General features: G+C 49.7%; 6 protein-coding genes across 6 annotated transcripts; 3 read left to right on the top strand and 3 right to left on the bottom strand.

Moving 5' to 3' along the window:
* Positions 1-425: 425 nt before the first annotated feature.
* Positions 426-1664, bottom strand: N7446_002032 (putative endo-1,3(4)-beta-glucanase; the record flags this gene model as incomplete). The annotated part of the gene is made up of 1 exon (XM_058510781.1): positions 426-1664. The coding sequence occupies one exon, from the start codon at positions 1662-1664 to the stop codon at positions 426-428; it is 1239 nt and encodes a 412-aa protein (XP_058376317.1).
* Positions 1665-3380: 1716 nt separating this feature from the next.
* On the bottom strand, positions 3381-4356 carry N7446_002033 (DUF899 domain-containing protein). Its single transcript, XM_058510782.1, has 2 exons — positions 4296-4356; positions 3381-4238 (listed from the first exon to the last, which is right to left on the bottom strand). The coding sequence occupies exons 1-2, from the start codon at positions 4338-4340 to the stop codon at positions 3576-3578; spliced, it is 708 nt and encodes a 235-aa protein (XP_058376318.1). The 5' UTR covers positions 4341-4356; the 3' UTR covers positions 3381-3575.
* A 980-nt stretch (positions 4357-5336) lies between these two features.
* N7446_002034 (ubiquitin-binding TORC1 subunit KOG1) lies at positions 5337-9926 on the bottom strand (the record flags this gene model as incomplete). The annotated part of the gene is made up of 8 exons (XM_058510783.1): positions 5337-5526; positions 5587-5924; positions 5984-6317; positions 6374-6624; positions 6693-6788; positions 6887-8785; positions 8845-9399; positions 9462-9926. 8 exons carry the CDS (start codon positions 9924-9926, stop codon positions 5337-5339), a joined length of 4128 nt encoding a protein of 1375 aa, XP_058376319.1.
* Positions 9927-12076: 2150 nt separating this feature from the next.
* On the top strand, positions 12077-16919 carry N7446_002035 (putative cell polarity protein (Tea1); the record flags this gene model as incomplete). The annotated part of the gene is made up of 4 exons (XM_058510784.1): positions 12077-12528; positions 12598-12994; positions 13050-13332; positions 13385-16919. Exons 1-4 carry the CDS (start codon positions 12280-12282, stop codon positions 16917-16919), a joined length of 4464 nt encoding a protein of 1487 aa, XP_058376320.1. The 5' UTR covers positions 12077-12279.
* Positions 16920-18469: 1550 nt separating this feature from the next.
* N7446_002036 (casein kinase 1 family protein) lies at positions 18470-20006 on the top strand (the record flags this gene model as incomplete). The annotated part of the gene is made up of 4 exons (XM_058510785.1): positions 18470-18481; positions 18618-18690; positions 18741-19751; positions 19900-20006. 4 exons carry the CDS (start codon positions 18470-18472, stop codon positions 20004-20006), a joined length of 1203 nt encoding a protein of 400 aa, XP_058376321.1.
* Positions 20007-21227: 1221 nt separating this feature from the next.
* rsmA (putative bZIP transcription factor (Fcr3)) lies at positions 21228-22277 on the top strand (the record flags this gene model as incomplete). Its single annotated transcript, XM_058510786.1, has 3 exons — positions 21228-21335; positions 21385-21653; positions 21740-22277. The coding sequence occupies 3 exons, from the start codon at positions 21228-21230 to the stop codon at positions 22275-22277; spliced, it is 915 nt and encodes a 304-aa protein (XP_058376322.1).
* Positions 22278-23453: the final 1176 nt, after the last annotated feature.

Genomic DNA, 23453 nt, shown 5'->3' on the forward strand with positions numbered 1-23453 from the left:
CCCACTTTTGTTCTGGGCCCATACCCTCTCTCGCATTGCTTTGTTAATATGTTTTGGCTTCTCTTATATGCCCTCACCAAGTTACCACATATTCAAATTTCATCTCCCATCTTCGACTCTATACCTGCGGTTGATGTATGCACACCTCTCCTAGTCCTTGACTTTGATACACTTTCTTTTTTTTTTTTTTTTTTTTCAAAATTGCAGACAGCGATGTCTATAATCATCTCACCTTTGTCGGTATTTATTTCTTATCAGGGCAACCATATCTAAACATATGTGCCTGCAAAGGCTAATGATGACGGTGTCAGGTGTTTCTGAATTCAAGATGCTTTGATATAAAATAACGCGCCAAGTGCTGGAGATGATGTAGTTGTACATAAAGGATCAACATAAAAAAGTAAAGACCAATTAGACCATCAAGATCACCAGCCTCGGTTACGAGAGGATCCACCGTTGCCGGCATTCCGCTCCGCATCAATCATCCGATCGAAATCTGCCTGTGCTCGATCCTTCTCGCTCATTTGACCTGAGCCGTATTGTTCCCGGTTATGATCCGAGTACTCAGCATAAGGGTTGGTCATACCAGGCGGCTGGCGAGGCGAGCGTCCTCCCGCATTCTGTCGTCTGATGCGATCCCAAGCGCTACCGGACGGTGAGCCGTCAATGTTGGTATTGCGGTATTCCGCAGCCGTAGGGCTAGCGTCGTCTTCGTCCATGATGTCCAATGCTGATTTCGATTCAGGCTGGGGGCCTCTGCCCCGTGCCCAAACTGCACCAGTGTTGATGCGCTGTTCTGGTTCAGCTTGCGGCTCGTATGAAGACTGGGAGCTCATCGAGGTGGTGTTGTATGCATCATTATCAGAGGGAGGAGCCGGTGCTTCTTGGGAGTCGTAGTTGTCCTCAGAATAACCACCGCCCCTTGAAGACCCCCCCGGTCCATTCTGCTGTCGCATCTGAGTGCCGATATCCGCGCCGCCCTGGCGTATGCTGCGAACTCTCTCGTTCGCCGCTTGAATCTTGCGCTTGCGTACGTCCTCAGGATCAGATTTTCGCATATCTTCAAGGAATTGCTTCATGCGTGGATCGCCCAAGGTGGACATGGCATCGGAAGAGACAGCCCAGCCGCTTGATGCCATGACGGCAGCGGTAGTGATGAAAAGCATCTTGAATGCAGTCGACGGAACTGTCCTTCTGAAGTCGTTTATGTCGAATTTCCACATATGGCGCGCCGTATCAAAGAGAGACTTGGGTGTAGGGTTGGCCGGGAAGTCGGGCGATTTGCGTGCTTTGTTGTAGAAGTACGCGGTACCTGCAAATGCGCTCACAGGCAATCCGATGCGTCGGTAGTAGAGCGTTCGCGACCCATGCTCGAGATGCGCATCCATTTCCTCTTGGGTTGGATATCGCGCTGTCAAGACATACTGATTCTCCACTCGACTTGTGATCATCCTACCCAGTTCCCGTGTCCAGGCAGTTTCACCCCAGAACCCAAAGTACAGTGTGAAGAAATCTGGCCTCTTCACCAGCTCCGGCCGGAGAAGGAGCTTGTTGTTTCTTGCCAGAGCGGGGTTATTGTCGGCAAATGCTTGCGAGGAGGAGTCCGAAGAGGAATTGTTGTTGGGGGACGAGCCCGCCTGTGGCGAGGCATAGTTGGAGCTCATTGTGAGGATCTCGACTGGCAGAGAAGCTTGGTATGGTGAAAGAGAGCTCCGTAGGAGCTTGGTTGGTTCAAGTTCTCCAGATTGACCTCAGGAACTTCGAATGACGTTGAGCGCTGACAAAGCTCAAAGTTCCAATTTATGCCTCGAATTCAAGGCATCAACATCCCCCTTCAAGGTAATTCAATACCGAGTGATGCACCTACCACAAAACGCGTCAATTAATTAGACCAGAAGACAGCGAACCTTCACAGGAAAGCGAGCCACTGATTGTACATATCTCACTTCGATAGGTTGGAATGGCTTTGCAAACAGGAGTTTTGTCATTTTAGTACCACGAATTTCTACTATAGATATCTGTTTTCACAACAAGCGCAATCTGAAAGTGGACTATATGGTTTCACAATAAATCTTCCAGGCCCTAACGGACTAATGCGTTAGTTAGATGAGAACGTTAGATATATAGGGGCCTGCAATACTCGAAGCCGCAAAAGCAGTACCAAAGAAGACAAAGAAGAAACAGATCATCTAATTTCACCCACTACCACTTCCTAGTGAGCAAATATGAACTCTTTTTCCGCTCGCTGTCCATGATCCATTTAAATTCCATTCCTTAGGATGTATCGAAAGGAATGTTTCTTTATGAACTGCAAACTTTTCACGGCGATGTACAGAAGGTAAAGAGTCTCAGTCTCTCTGGCTTGTCTTAAAACCATGATCAATACTCGAAATGCCTCGACCACTAGCGAGTCATATACAGCTACTGCAATGATATTCATGTACTTCACATAGCGGGGTCTAAAAATATGAGTCAAAGTATGGGAACTTATTCAAACTAAGCGCTTTGGTCTTTATCGACATCGCCATCTGGTCGTTACTGAAGTCAACTTTCTAGGCCGTTGTTGACAAAAAAATTCGGGTTCGATCTCAAAGAAACGCAGCAGTGCCTTGAAGATACGGAGCGCAATTTGTTATGAGTGAAGCAAATACATAGTGAGACATTGCGTGGGCCGAAATATCTACTGAAGATCTACGGAGTTCTGACTTAGTTCATTTCAGCTTGAAATTTCGCTTAATCTGTTCCTGGGCTAAAACAGCTACCGAGATATAAATGTGGTGACCCATGTCATAGTACCCGTTGGAGGTGGACCTAGTTTCGCACGGCTCCATCAATGACGATGTGCTCCATATAAAATTCTGAACATAAGGGGTAGGGCCGATGCCCTAGCCCCTGCCCAGCGATCAGTATTTAAGATCACTCAGGGTAACAGTAATTAAACCTCTGTATCTCCCTAGATGGACTGGAATTCACCACAATTTTCGCAAATTCCAGCTCAATTCATGGGAGTTCAGGAAGCCATTCATTCTCTCTTCAACTGTGACTATAACTAACAGACAGCGACCGCAGCCACCGAAAAACAACACTTTTTTCTTTCGCAGAACCTAACTCGCTCTAGCTACAAGAATGATCTATTGAGGCACGGGGGACCAATATCAGATTTCAGGATATTACTTCCGGTGCCATAGTTCCCGCCGCCACCCATCCACTAGCGGGAACCCGCCGACTGGACCGGGGTATGTTAACCCCTGCTCTCCCCCCTGCATCCCTTCACAATAAAGCTCCGGTGATGATCGACCACTTCCCTTTCTGCAAAGAAATTGTAGAAACTGTGTCAATCTACATTGTTTCATATTGGTCTCTGAGTTGCTGAAATTGTGGTCTCTTTGAATTTGCAAAATCATATATTCGCTTATATCCATGATCCATGGCTAATTGAGGTGTTTTTAATTAGGATCTGACATCTTTCGAGCACTCGGTCTGATTGTCATACAATATCATTCTCGCCCCGAAGACTATCACGATGCAAATCAATCGAACTTTTGTAGCTAGCTTTAGCCCCGTCAATCCAAGCTTTACTTTTCGACCCCATACTCATCATGAAGACTAAATTCATTCATCCCATTGCCGACCTCCTGCCGACCCATCGGCGTCATATCCAACAGATGGTATGTCGACAGAATACTTTCCAACCCCCGAGCGGTAGTGTCATAAGTATGGAAGACGCGATCGCCGTCTTTGCTGAAAACGCAGAGACCGAAATACCCATTGCCAGGCTTCCAAGTAACAGTCTCGCCCGCCTGCTCAGCCTCTTTCCATGCCTGGTGAGTTTTAGCAGAACTATAAAAAGGGAACTTCCATCCCATCCTCTTTCGATACGTAGTGATCTCAGACAATGGGGCAGTAGCGACCGCGGCAAACGAGGTATTTCGGCTGCGCAGATGCTCGAGATTGGGAATATGGTCCATGCAAAAGGAACACCCCACACAGCCAGCATGCTCGCCCGGGCCAAGCATGAAGTGGTAGATGATCAATTGGTTACGGCCATCGAAGATATCTACAAGGCTTTTTTCTCCTTCTGGAGTGTCGAATTTGAATCGATCCGGGTTGGAGATTTGCACCATAGGAAGTTCTCGGCGTGAGGCGGCTAGTCGCTGCAATAACTGTGTAGCTTCCTTTTCTTGCTTGAGAAGATGCGCCCGAGCTTGCTGATACTCGTCTGCGCCGACGATCTTTTTCTTATTGAATGTCAATATGGCAAAAACACGGTGGGGATACTTCCAAAGGGATCTTACTGTCTTTTCATTTGAATCCATTTTAATGGGGTTTGCCGGGCTCATTTCAGGTCGCTTTGAGGGAATGTTGTAGGAGATCTCAACTGGATGACGTCTTGGATCTCGGGACCTCGGAGCTCCGGGCGCGGTTACTCAGCATGTTGTATAATCTTGGAAATTTGACGATGCATTTCATTCTGAATATTTAGATCAAATCTTCACTCGACGTCACTAGTCTGCAATATGCATTTTCTGTAGTGTTCAAATATACCTTCATATCTGTCTATCTTGTCGTATATGCCGATTGACGCTTGTTTGCTCGCGTGATTTGGAACGTCCCAGCGCTGGAAGACGTACACTAGAGAGAAGGGTATGAAAATTGGACCCGGAACGCCGTTTGGAAACCGTAGGGAGATAGAATCCAATTCTTGTGCTTGAAGAGTAGGAATCTTAGTTTACAGAATAAGATCTAGCGAATATCTTTAGGCTGCAGTTGACGATGTCCGCAGAATGAGAATGGTCAATCTAGGCTCGTTTTATATACGGGATCGTGCACATACGTGACCAGCTTTGCCCCTATTTGGTCGCAGAGACAGAAAAATATTTAATAGAAGCGATACGAGACAAAGAGACTTTATTAGAATTCGTGCCTACAATTAGTGCAATTATCTTAAATCACCAACACAAGTAGAAGATATAAGAATAGCCCCGTGAGAATGTAACTTGTACTCCTGAACACTGCCCAACACGGGACGTTCAGGTAAAGTTAGCAAGAGAAAATTAAAGGAAGAAGAGTCAAACACCCAAGATGGGCCCATTGATTGTCTCGCATAAAGTGAATAAAACAAGGAAACCGCCACTATAAAGGGGTAGTGAAGCTAGCCAGGAAGAAACAACGCAAAGCCATCAATGTATGGGGGATCAACTCAATCACCAAGACGCCATGTAAATTTGCATGCCGGGCATGCAAGTGCATATTACAGTAGAAGAAGGTTAAAACAGGAGGCCGAAAAGAGTACCAGGATTGGCGGGCGTATCATGAAGTTACGAGTTCGGCTAGGATTAGCAGGACACGAGATTGACGTGGTGATCATTCAGCGCGGCACATGCAAGCACAGTCCGGTGGGGATGGAAAGCAGTGCTGGCGATAGGGGAAGAGCGGTTGTGATGGAGGAAGCTTGAGTATGGCTCGAAAGTGGACAGGTAGGTGCCATCCACATTGAAGGTCTTGACCTCATGGCGGTTTGTGCCCCTGGAAATTGGGTTAGTTCAAACGAACAAAGCACCGCGGAAGGGAACGAGTATGACGTACATGCTGAAAACAGGGGCGTGTTCATGCACACTCAAGGTTCGTAGGGTGTCTTTGGTGGCGTAGATGGTGGAGATTGGATCATCCATCCGTAGATCCCAAAGGCGAATCTCGCCATTGCGGCCGCCCGATATTAGTTCTCGCAGTCCACCACGCTGCATATGAACATTGGTAATCCATTGTTTGTGCTCGCGCCAGACCTTGACCATGGAGGTGGTGGGCTTCAGCCGCTGATCGAAGACTCGAACGGCACCATCGCCAAATCCTGCGACAAAGATGTTGCCAGCGACCTGGTCCGAGGTCAAGGACGTAATGCAAGAGCCAGAGCGTGCAGGAATGTCCTGTAAATTTATATTTGTAAGTGGTGAGATGGGCTGTAAACTTGGGAAGAAAGACTTACGTTTGTGCACACTTCGGTGGCAGCATTCCAAACACGAATAACCTTTACGTCACCTGCAACCAGAGCTTTGCCTTGTCCCTGCTGCCAATCAAGCACAAGACCAGCGTTTCGATTGCTGGGAATCAACTCAGGAAGCGCCCTGAAGGCCGTGACTACTTCAATATCTCTGTTAGACTCATAGTGGCGGAATAGCTTGATAACACCATCCGAAGAGCCAGTCATGAGAAGTGCCTGGTCATCCTCATTGATGTACCGGACCTCGTTGATCTTTGATCCTGCAGGGTTGCCATTGGAGAATTGATTAAGGCGTCTTTGGCCCTGCCAGTCCCAAATTCTAAATGGATGCATGGTCAAACGGGGTTCAACAGGGGTCTTTTGTGAGGAACTTACGCAATGGTGTCTCGATCATCTGCAACAGCAAGGTGATCCTCGAATTGATGGAAGCACATCTTCATGGGCTGACTACCATTTGACAACAGAGCAAGAGAATTATCCCACCGGCTTGCTCCTGCCTTTCCTTTAAGGGGCTGGGTTTCGGCAATAATCTTCTCATTGCGGCTGCGTCTCCAGAGGCGTTGGTTATAGTCCGAGCTACCTGGCTCATCCGGCTCATTGGGCTTCATCTGGGGTTCGCGGAAGTACTTGGGAACAATTAGTAACAGGGCAATGCAGGCGGTAGGCGGATCTTTCAAAAGAGATCTAAACTTACCTCGGTTGACCAGTCAAGGAATCGGCTCTTGAGGGGGATGACTGGGACGGCACCAGCGCCTTTGGGCTCAAAGCCTCGTGATGTAGGTGAAGGCGCCTGGTGATATGCTGTCGCAGGAGCAACGTGGTCATTGCCTTCTGGGGGTCGAGTCCATTCGGGAGGAGCACGTCCGCGAGGGGTGATGGGCATCCTACCAGTTGAGGGTGAGGGGGGTTCGAGTTGTCTGTTGGATCCCCATTTGTTGAGTTTCCAAAAGCGAGGTTCTTGAGGGAAGCAGCGACGCTGGCTGTTCGTTTGAACCCGATCGAAAGATATCCTTCTTGTTTAGAAGTTGCTGCCGATGATGAGGGAGGTGTTGAGGGCGGTGCCACCTTCTTTGTCTCGGAAAGCTCGTGAGTTTGAAGTTTCAAGAGCCCTGCGAGATCCAGGATTTCATTTTGAAGCTTGTTAGTCAGAGGAGCCATGGGGGATTCTAGCAATGACAGGTGGATGTAATCAACAATGACGGCGGCATCCTGGCCAATGTCAGGGTGAGGATCAACCGAGAGAGCCAGGAGTTGTTTCCAGATAGTCCCGAAGGTGGTGTTGCGAGATAGCTTTGGAGTAGAGGACACTGTTCCATTTTGGCTCTCGTTGTAGGTCAACTGGGGGTTTTCGTTCTCGAAGCGCTGGCGCAATGACCGCTTCTCGTCTTGAAGTTCTTCAAAGGCCGCAACCAAGAATTTGTTTTGGTGTCGTCTAACAAATGTTGAGAAGAATACTAGAAGTTCCTTTCTGACAACCACACTGCCATCTGAGGACATGGGCAAGACAGCTAGAGCCAGAGTTTCCTCAATTTGGGCCACTTGGTCTGTCAGGTCAGGAATTCCCAGGAAGGTCGTCACGGCGTGCAACATCGCAGCACGAACCTCGGGAACGGGGTCGAAATTCAACTCGCAAAGTCTCGCAGGAGCTGCACATCGAATGCCCATCCACTTTGCTTCTGGGAAGTCACACCAGAGCATGCTAAGACACAGACATGACCACTGTCGCAGCAAAGGGTTTTCCACGTCGCCTAGATGTCTGAGTGACGAGTCAAACAGCTCATTAGAGAGGCAGACATTCTGGCCCTGTGGGTAGTTCTTGCAGAAGATGGAGACTATGAAAGCACACATAGCGCGATGCTCGCTGGCGTTGCCGACGGGGATTGGTGACGAGGGATTGAGGATTGAGATAAAATAGTGAATCCCGTTATCCTTGAGGAGATCGTTCTGGACGGTGTGGTCAACTGCCATGATTCTGGCCCAGATGAAAACCATGACAGGTTTCAATTCTTGGGCCGCTGACTGCAACAACTTGACGACATATGGGAAAATACCGATGCTCAATGCAAGGTGGACAGCCCATGGACCGAGATCCAGAAACTTGCTCAATAGAATCAAAGCCCGCAAACGATGTGCCTGGCTTAGAAGGACTTGCAAGACAATGGGAAGTTGGTCAGGTGGGTTCTTTTCTGTCGGACCGGACGAAAGATACACCTCAAAGGCAGTGAGCTGCTCAGCGAAGAAAGTAGAATGCTGGTACTCGTACTGGCGACGTCCCTCCTCATGATCAATGAGAGCAGGAAGCTGAGACAACACCATCTCGACAGCAAGGTCCCAGCTTTTCCATAGCGGGTGATGATGGGTTTCCGGAAGTTCGGGTGAAGAGATTGGATGGCATTTGTAGGTCCGCATAATACGTTCGCTTAGCAAAAAGTTGCGGAACAGAGCAGCAACCATCAAATCCTGCCGGAAAAGCTTCTTGAACAATGCCCGAGGCAAAGTATTCCATGCAATTGTATCAGTGATAGCGGTGAATATCCAGTTCAGCTCTCCAAGGGGGCTTCGACGATCCTGCAGTCGACCGGGAACTCGGAAATCGTCAATGGAAATGTCAGTTCGGAGAGGATTCTGCAAAATGAAGAAGCGGAGAGCGATTTCGATTGGTGTCGTCAAACAACAGGTGAACAAGTCCGCAGGCAAGTCGGGATTTGTTGGGAGAGACTCAGATTTCTGGCATGCAGCGAGGAGAATGCAGTCTCCATAGTTCTGGACGATGGCATTCGGGTCTCGCTTTTGGCTTCGATATTCTCTTTCTCATGTTTCTCAACAAAGGTGTGGAAATTCTGGACAATGTTACCTGCGTGCGAGACATCAAAGACGAAAAGACTGGGGCCAGCCAGCCACGATTGCAGATCATATAGCGGTACGGGAATGTATTGGGTGTAATTCTTGTTGAATACCCAAATTTCACCTGATTGAGTTGGAAGCGGCACACCGTGTCCATTGTAATGTAGAAGAACTCGCTCGTCCTTGGCATTCCGGCGAAGCGATATGCAGAACTTCTTTGTTTCATCGACCGACGGATCCAAGTACTGCTTGTATCTTGTCCGTAGACTCAAGGTCTCGTATTGCTCCTGTAGCTTCTTTCCGATCTGTTCCATAATTTTGTTCTGACCTCCACCAGTGGTCGAGGTGGGATCCACCCAGCATTCCAACTTTGATGTAGGGTTTGTCTTGACCACATCTGGGGGATCAACTCCAATGTTCAGACAAATCGCCAATGCCGCAGATACGGTCTTGAGGCGGTCCTTCATGCGCCAGTCCTGACTAGGCCAGCTTCCAACCGGGTCCCTGGGAACACCGTTGGTTTCGTGGCGCTTCTCGGTGAAGTACATGTAGAAATTCTAGTTAGAGCAGATAACTGTGTTAGCCTCTGGGACCCGCAATGCAAACTAATACTTCTCACCGAGTGTAAAATCTTCAAATATTCGCTCGAGGTGTATTCCTCTTGCCATCCGTGGCGCATAGCGAAGTCCTCGTCGTCATCGCCCGGTGCTTTATCAAAAGTGATACGGCTTGGCCCGTAATCACTTCTGGCTCTCTTCAGCACGGCGGGCCGGCTGCTTTCCGATCTCCGAGGAGAGGGGCGACGTGGGGGAGCATCTGAATCAATACCGCTAGATAAATTCTCCCCAGAGGAGCTTGTTGGTCGTCCAGGGAGCGCTAGGGAAGGCTGCCTTTGTTCGACCGTTGTGAATGAGCGATGGTGGCCAGCCAACGGAGCCGGAGATCTTTCGCGGGAGGGAATCGTGGTTTCCAACTCAGGACCAAATGCGACTCGAGCTGATTTGTTCGGATTTCGTCGCGGGGCTGTTGACCCGTTGGTCGGTTGTTGTGAGATGTGTTCCATGTCAGTGGTGGGATCCCTCATATTGTCTGTCGGCTCATGGTGTTACGCGCGAGTGGAGGGCGAAGAATAACCGTCCGAAGTGTCCAGACAAGCTGCGAGTATCTCCAAGTGCTTAAATCAGTTGAATGTCGCTCTTGGATTTGCCGTGGGGGGTTGAGGTGTAGCTGAAGAAGAGATGATGAAATGATCTAGCTTGCCTAGAACTAGGCGGGAACTGGAGTCAGCCCGGTCTCAAATCGCGACTGTCCTGGAGATAATCCAAGAGCGCACAGAGAGCACAGCGCACAGCCTATTGAAGTCCAGTGAGCTTCCTGTTCTAGCCGATGGGGTTCGAATGGGGACGCAGCATCGGAGTATCTATGTTCCGGGTCCACTGATTACTCATGTCTTGGCGCCTGCCCTAGGAAGTATAACTTATAATCAAGAGTTTGGCATTTGGAGATTCAGATTCTTGTCGCTAATTACACCGCTGTAAAATTCAATACCAGTGATAACTAGATTTTATAACAGGCCCAACGTTTGTATGACATCGGTAGACAGATACACAATCGCTTACTTGCGGTCTTTAACATGGACTTAACTGGACAGACCAGTATTCGCTTGGTGGGGACTAGGGGCAAAGCTAAAGGAAGTATCGATTCTTAGTCTCTTGCATATAGACAGAGATGTATATACCTATACACAAGCACGTGGTCGGAATAGATGAAGGTGTAACAGTTATTCGCTCCCATGCTGCACCTGTTTTGACTGCATGAGGCGTTATAACTTATTGATCTTCCACCGCATCAGCCGAACCTTATTTCATTGGACAAGGAAAGCATTGGAATGTTCTTAGCCTAGCGTTGTAGGTTAGTAGACACGAGCATCACCTGATAAGCATCACCTGATAGTGGATTGCTGGAATGCAGTATGGTCAAAATATAGCAAGTTGAATGTCCATATTTGTCCCAGTGATACTGTATCTAACACATAGATAACAATCTTATGCAGTGGAATACTTATAGGGTTCCAATTTAGGCGACCGAAATAACCCAGGGATCTTTTGAGTATATACTGTGGAAGACAGGATACCAAGGCAGGACGACCCATATATCACTTAGGCGCGGAGCTTGAACGGTACACATGTCAACAAAGATGCTCAACCGTATACAAGGAGGTAGAAATGCAATTTAACACAGAGACAGATCTTACATGGCGGGAAATGTCTAAGACAGCTGCATAATGAGATCAGGATGGACACGGTACATAATTAGTGTCACTGGAAGGCTGAACCTGGGGAACCCGACAGGTTTGGATACGTCAATTGAGACAAATAGTAAAAAAGAACACAAAGACAGAAACTGCCCAATGAGAATACATTTTAGCATTATATTTTCATCCCTTGACGACAAGAAACGGGCTGGCGCTCAGGGACCGAGAGATCATCGCTTAGATTCTTCTGATAGGCAGGGAAACCCCAACCCCCTTTTTCGTGGATCCATCATTTGGCTTCACCTACTTTTCTTCTGCTTTCAAATGAGCCTGGTTTGATCAGGCTCTCTCGGCTCTCGATATACTATCCAATAAGTGACGATATATGCCTTCTGCACGTTGTGGGGTGTGGATCGCCGTGTGGAATTGGGGAATGCAGTGCCAGGATGAATTATCATTGGACCTGCAGCGAGTGTTCACACCGTGGTCGAGTCCGAGGCCCCGCGGCATAAGGCAGGTTTGTAGTGTGATCCAGAAGTTAGGGTTGCTTAACGAGGTCCATTTAGATGTATTCCACTACGTCAACTTAAGGATACCCTAATCTGCCAAGGTGGTTTCATAGTCAAATTTGTGTTATGTTTAGTCTATAGATATGCCAAAGTACTGGAATGTGTCACCATGGTTCCTGGAGGCTGGAAGAAAGGAATGAGAATAAACATAGAAACAAAAATAGAAGACCCATGTCGATGGATCTGGACTTATAACTTATAATATTACGATCGAAGACGTGCCCCTGAGTACATGTATGCAGTTGAACTAAGACTAGTTTGACTAGAGCATCTCCGCCAGGGAAATTGAAACACTCGGCTTCGCTTTTCTTCCCATTCACATTTTCCACCCCCTTTCTCAGCCTTGGGCTTTTTGTGTTATTTAACAGTTCATGCCCAGGGCGGCGAATGCCGGAGGCTTTTAGGACCCTCCCCCTGGCCACTTTTATTTTGAGGAACGAGTCGTGTATGGAACAGCTTCCCGTGGTTCCTGTTCCTGGTTCCCACTCCACTGAAAAAGAACACCTCCCCCTATCCCCAATTTCTTGGAGGACATCTTCCCTTCCGAACTTCGCGGTGTCGGAGACACTGCGACCCGAATTCTTGCTACGACCGATTACGACCACATAATTACGATGGCTTTCTTATTCAAATCGAAAAAGGCACAGCAGGGCACGGCTCTTCCCCCCGCGACTCGAAATGTCCACACTTCTGAAGGCGCACCGTCTACAGGATCACCTTCCCTGTCAAATGGGGTGAAAGGAGATGGCTCAGCCTCTCAGACGCCCACCCCCAGCGGCAGCTTCAGCCACTCACTCAACACGGCTAGTCCTACGAGCCCGGATGCAGTTCGTCCGCGACAAAGAGCGGAATCAGAATCTCAGGTTGGTATTTTGATCGTCGGCCTGCTGGCGAGGGCCATGTGAGCGCCAATGCTAATTTGTTTCCCCTAGGCCCAACGACCACAAGCACCACCAAACGGTATCCCGCCTCCGAGCCCGAACTCTTCCCTCTACCCATGGTCACAACGGCGACTGAACTTCTCCTCTCCACAAACAAATCCGTTCCCTCGATATGGCGCCGCAATCAATTCGGTGGCCTCCAAGGAAGGTGACATTTACATGATGGGTGGATTGATTGACGGGTCCACGGTCAAGGGCGATTTGTGGATGATCGAAAGCAGCGCTGGTAGCCTGAACTGTGTCCAGGTCGCAACCGTATCTGAAGGTCCTGGCCCGCGAGTTGGACATGCCAGTTTACTTGTCGGAAACGCTTTCATTGTGTTCGGAGGTGACACCAAGATCGACGAGAATGACAGTTTGGACGACACATTATATCTGCTGAATACTTGTAAGGTTCACGTCACTCGTATTGAAACATCGGGTTCTGATTATCGGTCTTTTAGCATCACGCCAATGGTCACGCGCCATCCCTCCTGGTTCTCGCCCTTCTGGACGTTACGGACACACTTTGAACATCTTGGGGTCTAAACTTTATGTGTTCGGAGGTCAGGTTGAAGGTTTCTTCTTTAATGACTTAATTGCCTTCGATTTAAACCAGCTCCAGAATCCTGCAAACAAATGGGAAGTGCTCGTCCAGAACAGCCACGAAGGTGGGCCCCCAGCTGGTCAAATTCCCCCAGCGAGAACCAACCACACGATTGTCAGCTACAATGACAAGCTATATTTGTAAGATACGCAGAGTTAACCCTACCGCGATCCGGAACTGACGATAATACAGGTTCGGAGGTACAAATGGAATGCAGTGGTTCAACGATGTCTGGGCATACGATCCACATACCACCACCTGGACCGAGATGGATTGTGTTGGATTCATTCCCACGCCCAGAGAGGGCCACGCCTCTGCCTTGGTCGGTGATGTGATGTATGTGTTTGGAGGTCGCACTGACGAAGGTGTTGATCTGGGAGACCTGTCCGCCTTCCGCATCTCAACTCGACGATGGTTTTCTTTCCAAAACATGGGCCCGGCACCATCTCCTCGGTCTGGCCACAGCATGACAGCCTTCGGCAAACAGATTATCGTCATGGCAGGCGAGCCGAGCTCGTCTCCCAGAGACCCGGTTGAACTGAGCATGTCCTACATCCTTGATACCAGCAAAATCCGGTATCCCAATGATTCACAACCTGGAGGGCGAGTTTCCGAAGCATCAGCCAGAAAGACAAGCGTTGAGAAACAGGGTCCCACATCTGGACGAACATCTCGTGAAGCCCAAAACCAACATCCCGAACACGCGATGCGCAAAGGCCCCACACCTTCACGAGAAAGCATGATCATGGCGGCTGGAGGCTCGAATCCAAACCTAGGACCAGGATCTAGACTGCCCCGGGCTTCAATCGCTCAGGCTCCCTCCGGACCACCTCCTCCTGGCCAAGCACCGTCTCCCGGCCCCCGAGGCAACGGTCCTCCTGCCGGCGCGAACCCTCGCAGCAAGACTCCAACAAAGAACGAGCGTGGCAACACCCCCACTATTGATATCCGTACGGCAAACGGTGAGCGTAGCGAGTCCCCAGTCGCGAAGGACGGACCCCAAGATTCACATGGACCTCCGTCGGCTGGTCGCCGAACCCCCACTCAGCATCAAAGACCATCAGCCAAAGCAATGGAAGCGGGTGAAGCCGCTCCTCTTATTAGTGCCCCAGGCCGCCAGCGGTCGCTCCGTTCTCAACGACAGCGTGCGTCTGTCGACAGTGGCGAAGAGTCCATCTTGGGTCGGCATGCCAGCATCGAGGGCTCGATTGACTCTCGAAGCTACCGCAACTCCAAGACTCTTGGCGATGAGCCTCGGTCCCCTCGCCTCACCCCTCATCAGGAGGCATTGATCAAGGAGCTGGAGGCTACTAAGGCTCGAAATGCCTGGTATGCATCAGAACTTGCGCTCGCGAAGAAGGGGGGCTATGTTCCAAATGCGACAAGTAGCCCTGCTCTGGATGAACGGGCTAGTGATGTCTTGAATGATGAGGATCGCCCCCTCCTCGAGGCCTTCTTGGCCATGAGAGCAGACCTGGTCAAGATGCAGGCTACTGTAGACCGACAGGCTGCCATTGCATCCAAGCGTGTTGCTGAAGTAGAGCACCAACGTGACATGGCTATCAATGAGGCAGCATATTCGCGGGCCAAGCTCGCTGCCCACGGTGGCAGTCAGCGAGGCACCCCACAGCCCGAGAGTTCCCGTGATGGTGATGATGAGCGCCCCACTGATATGGGCCGTCGCCTTGCGCTGGCCCTAGCCTCCCAGGCTGAGCTTAAGGCCAAGCTAGATCTCCAGACGACCGAGCTAATGCAGGAGCGCCAAGCGAAGGAGCTTGCCGAAGAAACAAATGAGGCAACCCGTAAACGCCTGGCAGAACTGGAGATGCAAAGCAACACTCTCGAGGCCGAGAACCTGCGGGCCGAGCTCCACCGGGCAGAAGCTACTTCCAGAGAAAAGGCCTTGTTGCACGCAGAAGCTGAATCCTCACTCCGACAACTCACTCTGGACAAAGAAGAACTGTTGGCACAGCTTGAAGAGTCCTCAGCTCGTCTGAAGGACTTTGGCTCCAACTTTGGTAGCTTGAAAGAGGCGGTTGCTGCCTCCGCCGCCAAGACTGCCATAGTTGAAAGGCAGTTGTACGAAGAGCGTGAACGTCGGGAGGGGCTCGAAAGAAAACTTTTGCTGCTCCGCTCCGAGCACGAAGAGCGGACTACTGACCTCGAAAACGTTACTCGTCGTCTCCGAGATGCTGAGGAGTTGGCCGAGAGCCATGCAAAGGAGGCCGAGACCCACAAACTGGCATTTGTTTCGGGCTTGGAGCGTGCATCTTCTACGGATCTAGACAATACTATCCGTTCGCGTGCCGACCAGAGAGTCGCTGCCCTGGAAGCTCAAATCGAACGTTCTACCACTCTCGCCAAGGCGAACCAGGCAGCAGCCGACGCCGCAGCCGACAAGCTCCGCCGCGCCGAGGAACGGATTGCAGGCCTCGAAGCATACCAGGAGCAGGCCAGCCGTGAAGGCTTGCAATTGCGTAGACAGCTCCAGACCGCTATGAAAGAAAGCCAATCCGCTGCTACAGACAGCAGAGACCTCAAGTCTCAACTTGAGGCCCACCAGCGTGAGGCTGGTGCTCTCGCAATCCAACATGCTGCTTTGAAAGATCTTCTCGGTGAGCGTGGTATCAACAATGATACCAGACGTTCTCCCCGTCTTGACTCCCCAGGGTCCCGTTTCGGGACTCCTGAGCAGGGCCGTCTGCGGGAGCTGGAGCAGCAGCTTTCGGCCAGCATCAAGGCCCATGAAGATTTGAAGAATAGCTTTGAGTCTCGCGAGCAAGAAGCTGACCGAACATTCCGAGAGAAACTGGAGCAGCTTGAGAATGATTACCAGTCAGCTGTCCATTACGTGAAGGGCACCGAAAAGATGCTCAAGCGTATGAAGGATGAGCTGAGTCGATACAAGACCCAGAATGCCAAGATGCAGTCTGAACTTGAAGCAGCTCAAAGGAGCCTTGAGGATTCAAGGGGTCAGCCATCTGGAGATTCGACCGAATCAGAGACTGAGCGGGCCCGGCTTGAACAGACTATCTCCGAAATCGAAGCGCGCACATCCGCCTCTATTGCCAACCTTGAGGCTCGAATCTCCCAGCTTCAGGGAGATCTAGATGAGGCTACGACTGAGAAGCAACATGAGCAGAACGAACATGAGCGTTTCAGACAAGAACTTCTTTCTGCTGCGGAGCGCAGTCGCACGGAGCTAGAACAGCTCAAGCTAGAGAACATTCACCTTGAAACCCGTGCCTCAGATGCAGAGCAAAAGGTCAACATGCTCTTGGAGCAGGTTCAGACATCTGTCGGTCATTACCGTCGTCAGTCCCAGCATGGCACAGGTACTAACGGGATCTCGCGCTCACATAGCAACGCCTCTAGCAACACCGTTAGCGGAGGCAACGGAGGAAATGGACGGTCACGGGCCGATAGCAACGTCTCGCAAGAGTCCTCTTTCCCCGATAACCGTGGCTCCATGGCGCTGGACTCTCTCGCCAACGAGCTCGATGCCCTTCGTACCCACTGGGAAAGCACGAACCGCAACTACCGCCTGAGTAGCCAGCTGGATATGGAGCGAACTCCCACCAAGGATAACAGTGACGGCCCCGCATTAATGAGTGACAGCCTGGCCGAGTGGAGAAGAAGACTGGATGAGGATGAACGGGCTGGTCTTCCCGTGAAAACCAAGCCATTGACTGCAGGAGCTGGACCAGAAGGTCCTAACGTGATCTAAGAATCACGCCTTCCCTTACTACGACCATGTGGCCTGAGATATGTCAATTTCCACCGTCTGAGCGTTTTGCGCATGTATTTTTGCAACACTCGATTGAGTTTTACTTGTTTCCGTCCTATTGGATCTCTACTTTGTTTACATCGAAAGAAGGGATTGTTTTGATGCTATTCCGCTACCGCTCTCGTTTGTTCCCTTTCTGCCCGCTGAACTCTTATACCCCGGTTTTCCGATGTTCATTGGACTCTGGTTGTACTACTATCACATTCCTCGCGGATTTCTTGTTCGATTAGTATCAGAACCTGACATGATTGCCTTTTCAAAGATTCTTACCATTTTGCAAGGACATACTAGAACTTCCCCGTAATTGGACCCTTCAACCTGCAAACGATGACCTGTCACCAGCCCGATTTGACAGGTACAAAGCCTCCCGGGTAGGGTCCGGGGATAACCTTATGCCAAGGATCCCATTAGGTTGGGTTGACTCTCATCAAGGCAACTGATTGAGATCGCACTGCATGATATGCATTCAGCTTTGCCTCAAATAGGCTGAGACAATTTCTCATTGAGAAAAATCGCGCATAGATAGTATCTAGTATTGTCGGTATTGATCAGACTATGAGTAAACAATGAGCAAACATACCTTCTAGGTATGAGATCTGATAGGGAAGAATTGTGATTGCACTGATTCTCGTATGCATCCCATGGATCTGAAGTGCCTAGACGCTTTAGTTGATATTGGGCATACTGCATGAATGATATACCGAGGTCAGCTGAGGTCTCCCTCGCCACCGGCGCCTGACAGGCAACGTATGCAGAATGAAATGAATGGCACTAGATACCTAAATATCAATTGAATAAAAGATGTATAAAACTTTACAAATGTCCTATTTGCAGCCCAATACCAATAATACCGTAAGCCCAAAACTGTAGTAAGAAATGGGGACAGTTGCGCCCTGTACTCTGCATGTAACTGTCAGCCACCCTTTCGCTAAAAAATACAACTCACCGACTCCCCCCTCTTACTCTCTCCCTTCTCCTTTCCCTTCTTCAACAACATCCCCTTCAGCCGTTTTCAAGGCTTTGCCCTTGATTCTCTTCGATTTCGACCTCGAAATCCCGGATCTGTCCGGACTCCGTTACTCCTCCTTTCTCTCTTCCGGTCGCTCTCGGTCGGCAACATCATCACCTCTTTGATCCGTTATCTCCAGGTATGCCAATATATCGGATTTCTTGCCTTTGTTCTTTCTTTGTTGGCCAACTCGCGTCCTTCGCGTCTAGTGCGTTTTGTTTACTTTTTCTGGGGTGATCTTAAAGATCAAGCGGCCTGGCCCAGCCTTCCAAGCTGCCTGAGCCTCAGCTGTGACACCCCCCTCTTACCATTTCCCTGTTTTCTTCTCGCGTTTCCTCTCTTCTCTCTTCGCTCTCTCTCTTCCTTTGAGCTTTCCAGTCATCTTCACTCGTTCAGCCCCTTTGAAATTGGTCTAACAGTCGTGGTTTCTTAGCATCTAATCCTTTTCCACGGCTAACCGCTGTGCCCCCATCTCTTCAAGATGACGACCATGGTCAGTGTTAGCCATCCCCAATTTCTTTCTCTTTTTCTTTACTCGATGTTCACCTGTTTGGGCCTAGGGCCTTGGCCCACCATGGGTCTCTCTCATATCAACGTAAGGACTTCCCATTTGCTGACATTCTCTTCAGGATTTGCGTGTCGGTAATAAGTACCGCATTGGCCGCAAGATCGGTAGTGGTAGTTTCGGTGACATCTACCTTGGTATGTCACCTCCATGGGGTTACTTACCACTCAAGCTTACAGATTCATAGGCACCAACATTATCTCCGGTGAGGAGATTGCCATCAAGCTCGAAAGCGTCAAGGCCAAGCACCCCCAGCTTGAATACGAAGCCCGTGTCTACAAGTCTCTCGCCGGTGGTGTCGGTATTCCCTTCGTTCGTTGGTTCGGTACCGAATGTGACTACAATGCCATGGTCATCGACCTCCTTGGTCCCAGTCTGGAGGATCTTTTCAACTTCTGCAACCGAAAGTTCTCGCTCAAGACCGTTCTGCTTCTCGCCGATCAGCTTATCTCTCGCATTGAATACATCCACGCCAAGTCGTTCATCCACCGTGATATCAAGCCTGACAACTTCCTGATGGGCATTGGCAAGCGTGGCAACCAGGTCAACGTGATCGATTTCGGTCTTGCTAAGAAATACCGTGACCCCAAGACGCACTTCCACATCCCTTATCGTGAAAACAAGAACCTTACTGGAACTGCCCGTTACGCCAGTATCAACACCCACCTGGGTGTCGAGCAGTCTCGCCGTGATGATATGGAGTCTCTCGGCTACGTCATGCTCTACTTCTGCCGTGGTTCTCTCCCCTGGCAGGGTCTGAAAGCTGCCACTAAGAAGCAGAAGTACGACCGTATCATGGAGAAGAAGATGACCACCCCCACCGAGGTTTTGTGCCGTGGTTTCCCCAACGAATTCGCCATTTACCTGAACTACACCCGCTCGCTTCGCTTTGATGACAAGCCTGATTACTCTTACCTTCGCAAGATTTTCCGTGACCTCTTCGTCCGTGAGTCCTTCCAGTACGATTACGTCTTCGACTGGACCGTCTACAAGTACCAGAAAAACGCCGCCATGATTGTGGATGCCACCAAGAAGGACAAGGATGCTGAGGACCAGCAGCGCCGTCAGGGTGTTCCTGCCGCTGGCCCCATGGGTGCCAGTGGTGCTCCCAAGCCCGGTGCCATCTCTAGCCAGCGTCGCAAAGTTATGGACCGCGGCGGCCTTGACAACACTCCGGAAACCGGCCGTGCCGTGGGAGGTAGCGACAGGATGTGAGTACTTTTGAAAACCTGGTTTCCGAGTAGGGAACCCCTTCTCTTTTTTTAAACTCCCTGCGTTGTGTGATTTGCTTTTCGTGACACTGGCGTGGAGGAATCCTTTGGTTCTGAATCTGACTAATCGCATAGTCTTCGGCGTTAGGCTGCGTTCTGCCTCGAAAGGTGCTGCTTTAGGTTATGGACCTTCTGGTGGCCGTTCGAAGCGGGATGATGGAGCGGGGGCTCAGTGGTACTAATCGTGTAGCTTGACAGTGAGGTTATTTTACAGTTTCCTCCTGTTTGTTCTCACATACTTGTCTACTCAGAAACCCGGGACCTCGTTCAAGTCACCTTGGAGCGGACCATGTGGCACTCAACCACTCGGAATTTTCTTTTTCTTCATGGATCTCTTTTCATTCTGCAATCCCCCGACAGCCCCTATCCCGTTTTCGATCATTTTTCGATTTCTGCCGTTTCGACTCGGCATTGTTTGCATCGCCCTCAATCTCACCTCTTGATCAACCGGTCAACCATTGAGCTCGCGATTAACTTTGTCGATCTTATTTGTATTTTCGGATTCCTGTACCCGTTCTGCGGGACAACCGATCACGTCTCGAAACGCTCTTGATATTGTGGCTCATTTCTACGTCCTTGCCCTTTGGTTTCTCTTTTACAACCTGGCATCTTTGGTCAGCACAACCAGAGGGCAAGACCAAGGGAGATGCAAATGACGGCGTTAGCCCACACTTTTATTGTCGGATTATTTGACCGCTGCGATTGGAGATCCCTGAATGCATCGTCAGATGCGCTACCCATTCCTTTACCCCTTTCATTTCCTATGATTTCTTTACCCTGCCCTTTGCGTTTTTCTTTGTGTCTGGCGATTATCAATTTGTTTACATCGACGTTTAATGGGGACGAGGGGCGGCCAGCTGGTCGATTGATGGTGACGCGGAGATGTCTTGCTTCGGGGAAATTGCTTGCAGTCTTTCTGGTTATGTCCAGTCGTCTTGCAGAAATTTCTATCTGTTCTCAGATGGTCTTTAATGCAATCCCGCTCGGGGGAAGCTTCTCGTGGTATGGCGACGGAAAATGGTTAGGGTCGCTTCCGGGGTGGTATACGTCGATGTCATATGTTACTAGCTCTCACTAAGTTGAATGTGTTTATCCCAACTCCTTCCACTTCGTAGGCCCATTATGGAAGTTCTAGAAATGGTGAGATCATTGAACGCCTCCCGTTGGCACGGACCAAACTCTCCAGCAGTTTATATTATGGGGACCTGAGGGAATAATACTCTAAAATTAGGGGGTGTTGTCAGAGTACCCAATACCGTACTCTTTGGCCAGATCTGCAGCCAAACCCGAGTACCCGGTACGAACGGTCGAGAACAGAATTATTCTGGGGTTCCAAGCCAAATCTTCCCTCCTCCCACTTCCTAACTTTCCGACAGACTCGGTGTATCCAATATTCCACCGTCATGGATTACCCCTACTACGGCCCTCGGTCGCAGCCTTACTCACTCTACGGGCTGCCGACCCCCGACCAGCCACCCCAGGCGCAACCTGATGATGCGTTTGCCCCTCTAGTGGGTTCTCTGCCCTGATCTCCAAAGCCCCTGATTCTGACTATATCAGAATAACTACGAGCAAAACTTCCCCGGCTTTGACCCCTCGTTCCGCATCGACCCCTCCTCATCCTTTGTCCCGCCACCGCATTCACCGCCAGAATCGTTCTCCAAGCACTCAGTCTCAAGCAACGAGGCTGGCAACAATCAGCACGCGGATCCCATCTCCTTTGACGGCGATGAGCCACAATTTGCCGATCCCTCAATGGGAAGGAGCAGCAGCGAGGAAAACCAGTCGGTGCCCGCGCAAAGCAAGCGCAAGGCCCAGAACCGCGCTGCGTATGTGACAAATCAACACCATCCCCACATGTCAAGTGGATGCCCACGAGATATCAGAAATACTAACAGGATCATACCCTATCTAGCCAGCGCGCATTCCGCGAACGAAAAGAACGACATGTCCGCGATCTCGAAGATAAAGTGAACAAGCTCGAACAAGCATCCGACACATTACAAGCCGATAATGAACGCCTGAAGCGCGAGCTCGCGAGATATACAACCGAGAATGAAATCCTTCGCGCTACGTCACATCACCCCAACCGCGGCAATGGCAGTGGCAATGCGAACGAGGCTCCCGAGCCGGTTGTCACAGGTCCGATGAAGTACTCCCCCACGGATTTCTCAGCCACACTTCAACCAGATGGAAAGGCCACGGCTCCAGCCCCGCAACACCGCATTCTTGTGTGCCCAACCACCGGCGAGAACCTTTTGGATACGCGGGCTACGTGGGACCTAATTCAGAAACATGATTTGTTTAAGAGTGGGCAGGTTGATATTGGTGATGTTAGTGAGCGGCTTAAGGGTATGGCGCAGTGTAATGGCCAAGGCCCAGCTTTTAAGGAGGGTGAGGTGCTGAGAGCTATTGAGGCAAGTGCGGCTATGGGGCGTGATGAGTTGATTTAGTATATACGTTGTGCCCGCTATTATGATTATGAGTTGGAGTATTTTTTTGGCGCTGGATATATGATCTACTGGGCCCCGAGCGTTTTGGCCTTTTTCTTTTTTGGATTTCGGGTTCTTTTTATTGGAGCGAACGCTTAATTTGGATTTTGACTTCAAAACACTGGATATATGGGGTGTATACTGAATGAAGCCTTCGATGAATGATTGGGCAAGACCACTTGGTACATACGGGCCAAGCTTTTAAAGGCTCAATCCGTTCAAACCAATAACCAAGTAAGATATACACATATGTGTATTGGTATCATACAGTATACTCCTTGGTGCCCTTGGTCTGAGCGGGCCGAGTTTGGCTATATCTAGACAGAGAATTCTTATGAATGAGAAAAAGCGCAATCAACTTCATAAGAGATAGGATTATGTCTCCAACGTAGCTTCCTCAAGGTGGCAGGTTTAAAATAACAGGTTGTTTATCACCCAGATCAAGTTTTGATTCCATTTGTCCTTTCAATGCCTATTAATGGAAGTAAGATTTCGATCCCTTCTGCCTTTCAATGAAAACAAACATCAGAGACACCTCTTGAGACGTACGGAAATCATGAGATCTCCGTATAAATTTCTTGCTATTTCGTCCACCGCTTTTTGTGAAGTCGGATATAGAGTCAAGCAGGTTTGGCTAAAGATTGATCAAGGTCTGAACTATATAAAGCAAGGATGGAGAGGACCCTTTTATTAGTTCATTATATTGACATGCTCTTATGCACAGTTGTCCAAGAGCAATGATCCCATCCTGACTTGGAAGTAAGCAAAGAGGCACGCTTGGTTATCTTCTCACCAAAATATATAGCGAAATCTTGTACTTTCCTCAACGTTCGAGAGTATCAGCATCCTTGAACTTTTCAAGCCCACCAGCAATCCGGTTATCATCAACATCAATGACCCATTTCAACTTGTTCCGCCCAATTCGTCACCACCTTGCGAAGCTGAACAGCATGAGATTCCAAAGCTCCACTCCACATACAGCTCTGGTATAGCTTATCAGGACGATCTATCGGGTCTATCGGATCTGCCTTCCAGTATTGTCTCTGGCGTGCCCTTCACACCTGACGCCAAAGGGATGAAGTAATCTAGACGTATTTCCGAAATCCGCTGCACTGTTCCGAATTTCTTTATATATAA

This window comes from Penicillium canescens, assembly GCF_028828765.1.
Source record: "Penicillium canescens strain IBT 15451 chromosome Unknown utg000002l_segment0_segment0, whole genome shotgun sequence".
Lineage (NCBI taxonomy): Eukaryota > Fungi > Ascomycota > Eurotiomycetes > Eurotiales > Aspergillaceae > Penicillium > Penicillium canescens.

Coding starts and splice junctions, on each gene's coding strand:
- N7446_002033 (XM_058510782.1), bottom strand. CDS start 4,340: ATGAGCCCGGCAAACCCCATTAAAATGGATTCAAATGAAAAGACA. Junction 4,239..4,295: donor TGGATTCAAATGAAAAGACA/GTAAGATCCCTT, acceptor ACATTCAATAAG/AAAAAGATCGTCGGCGCAGA.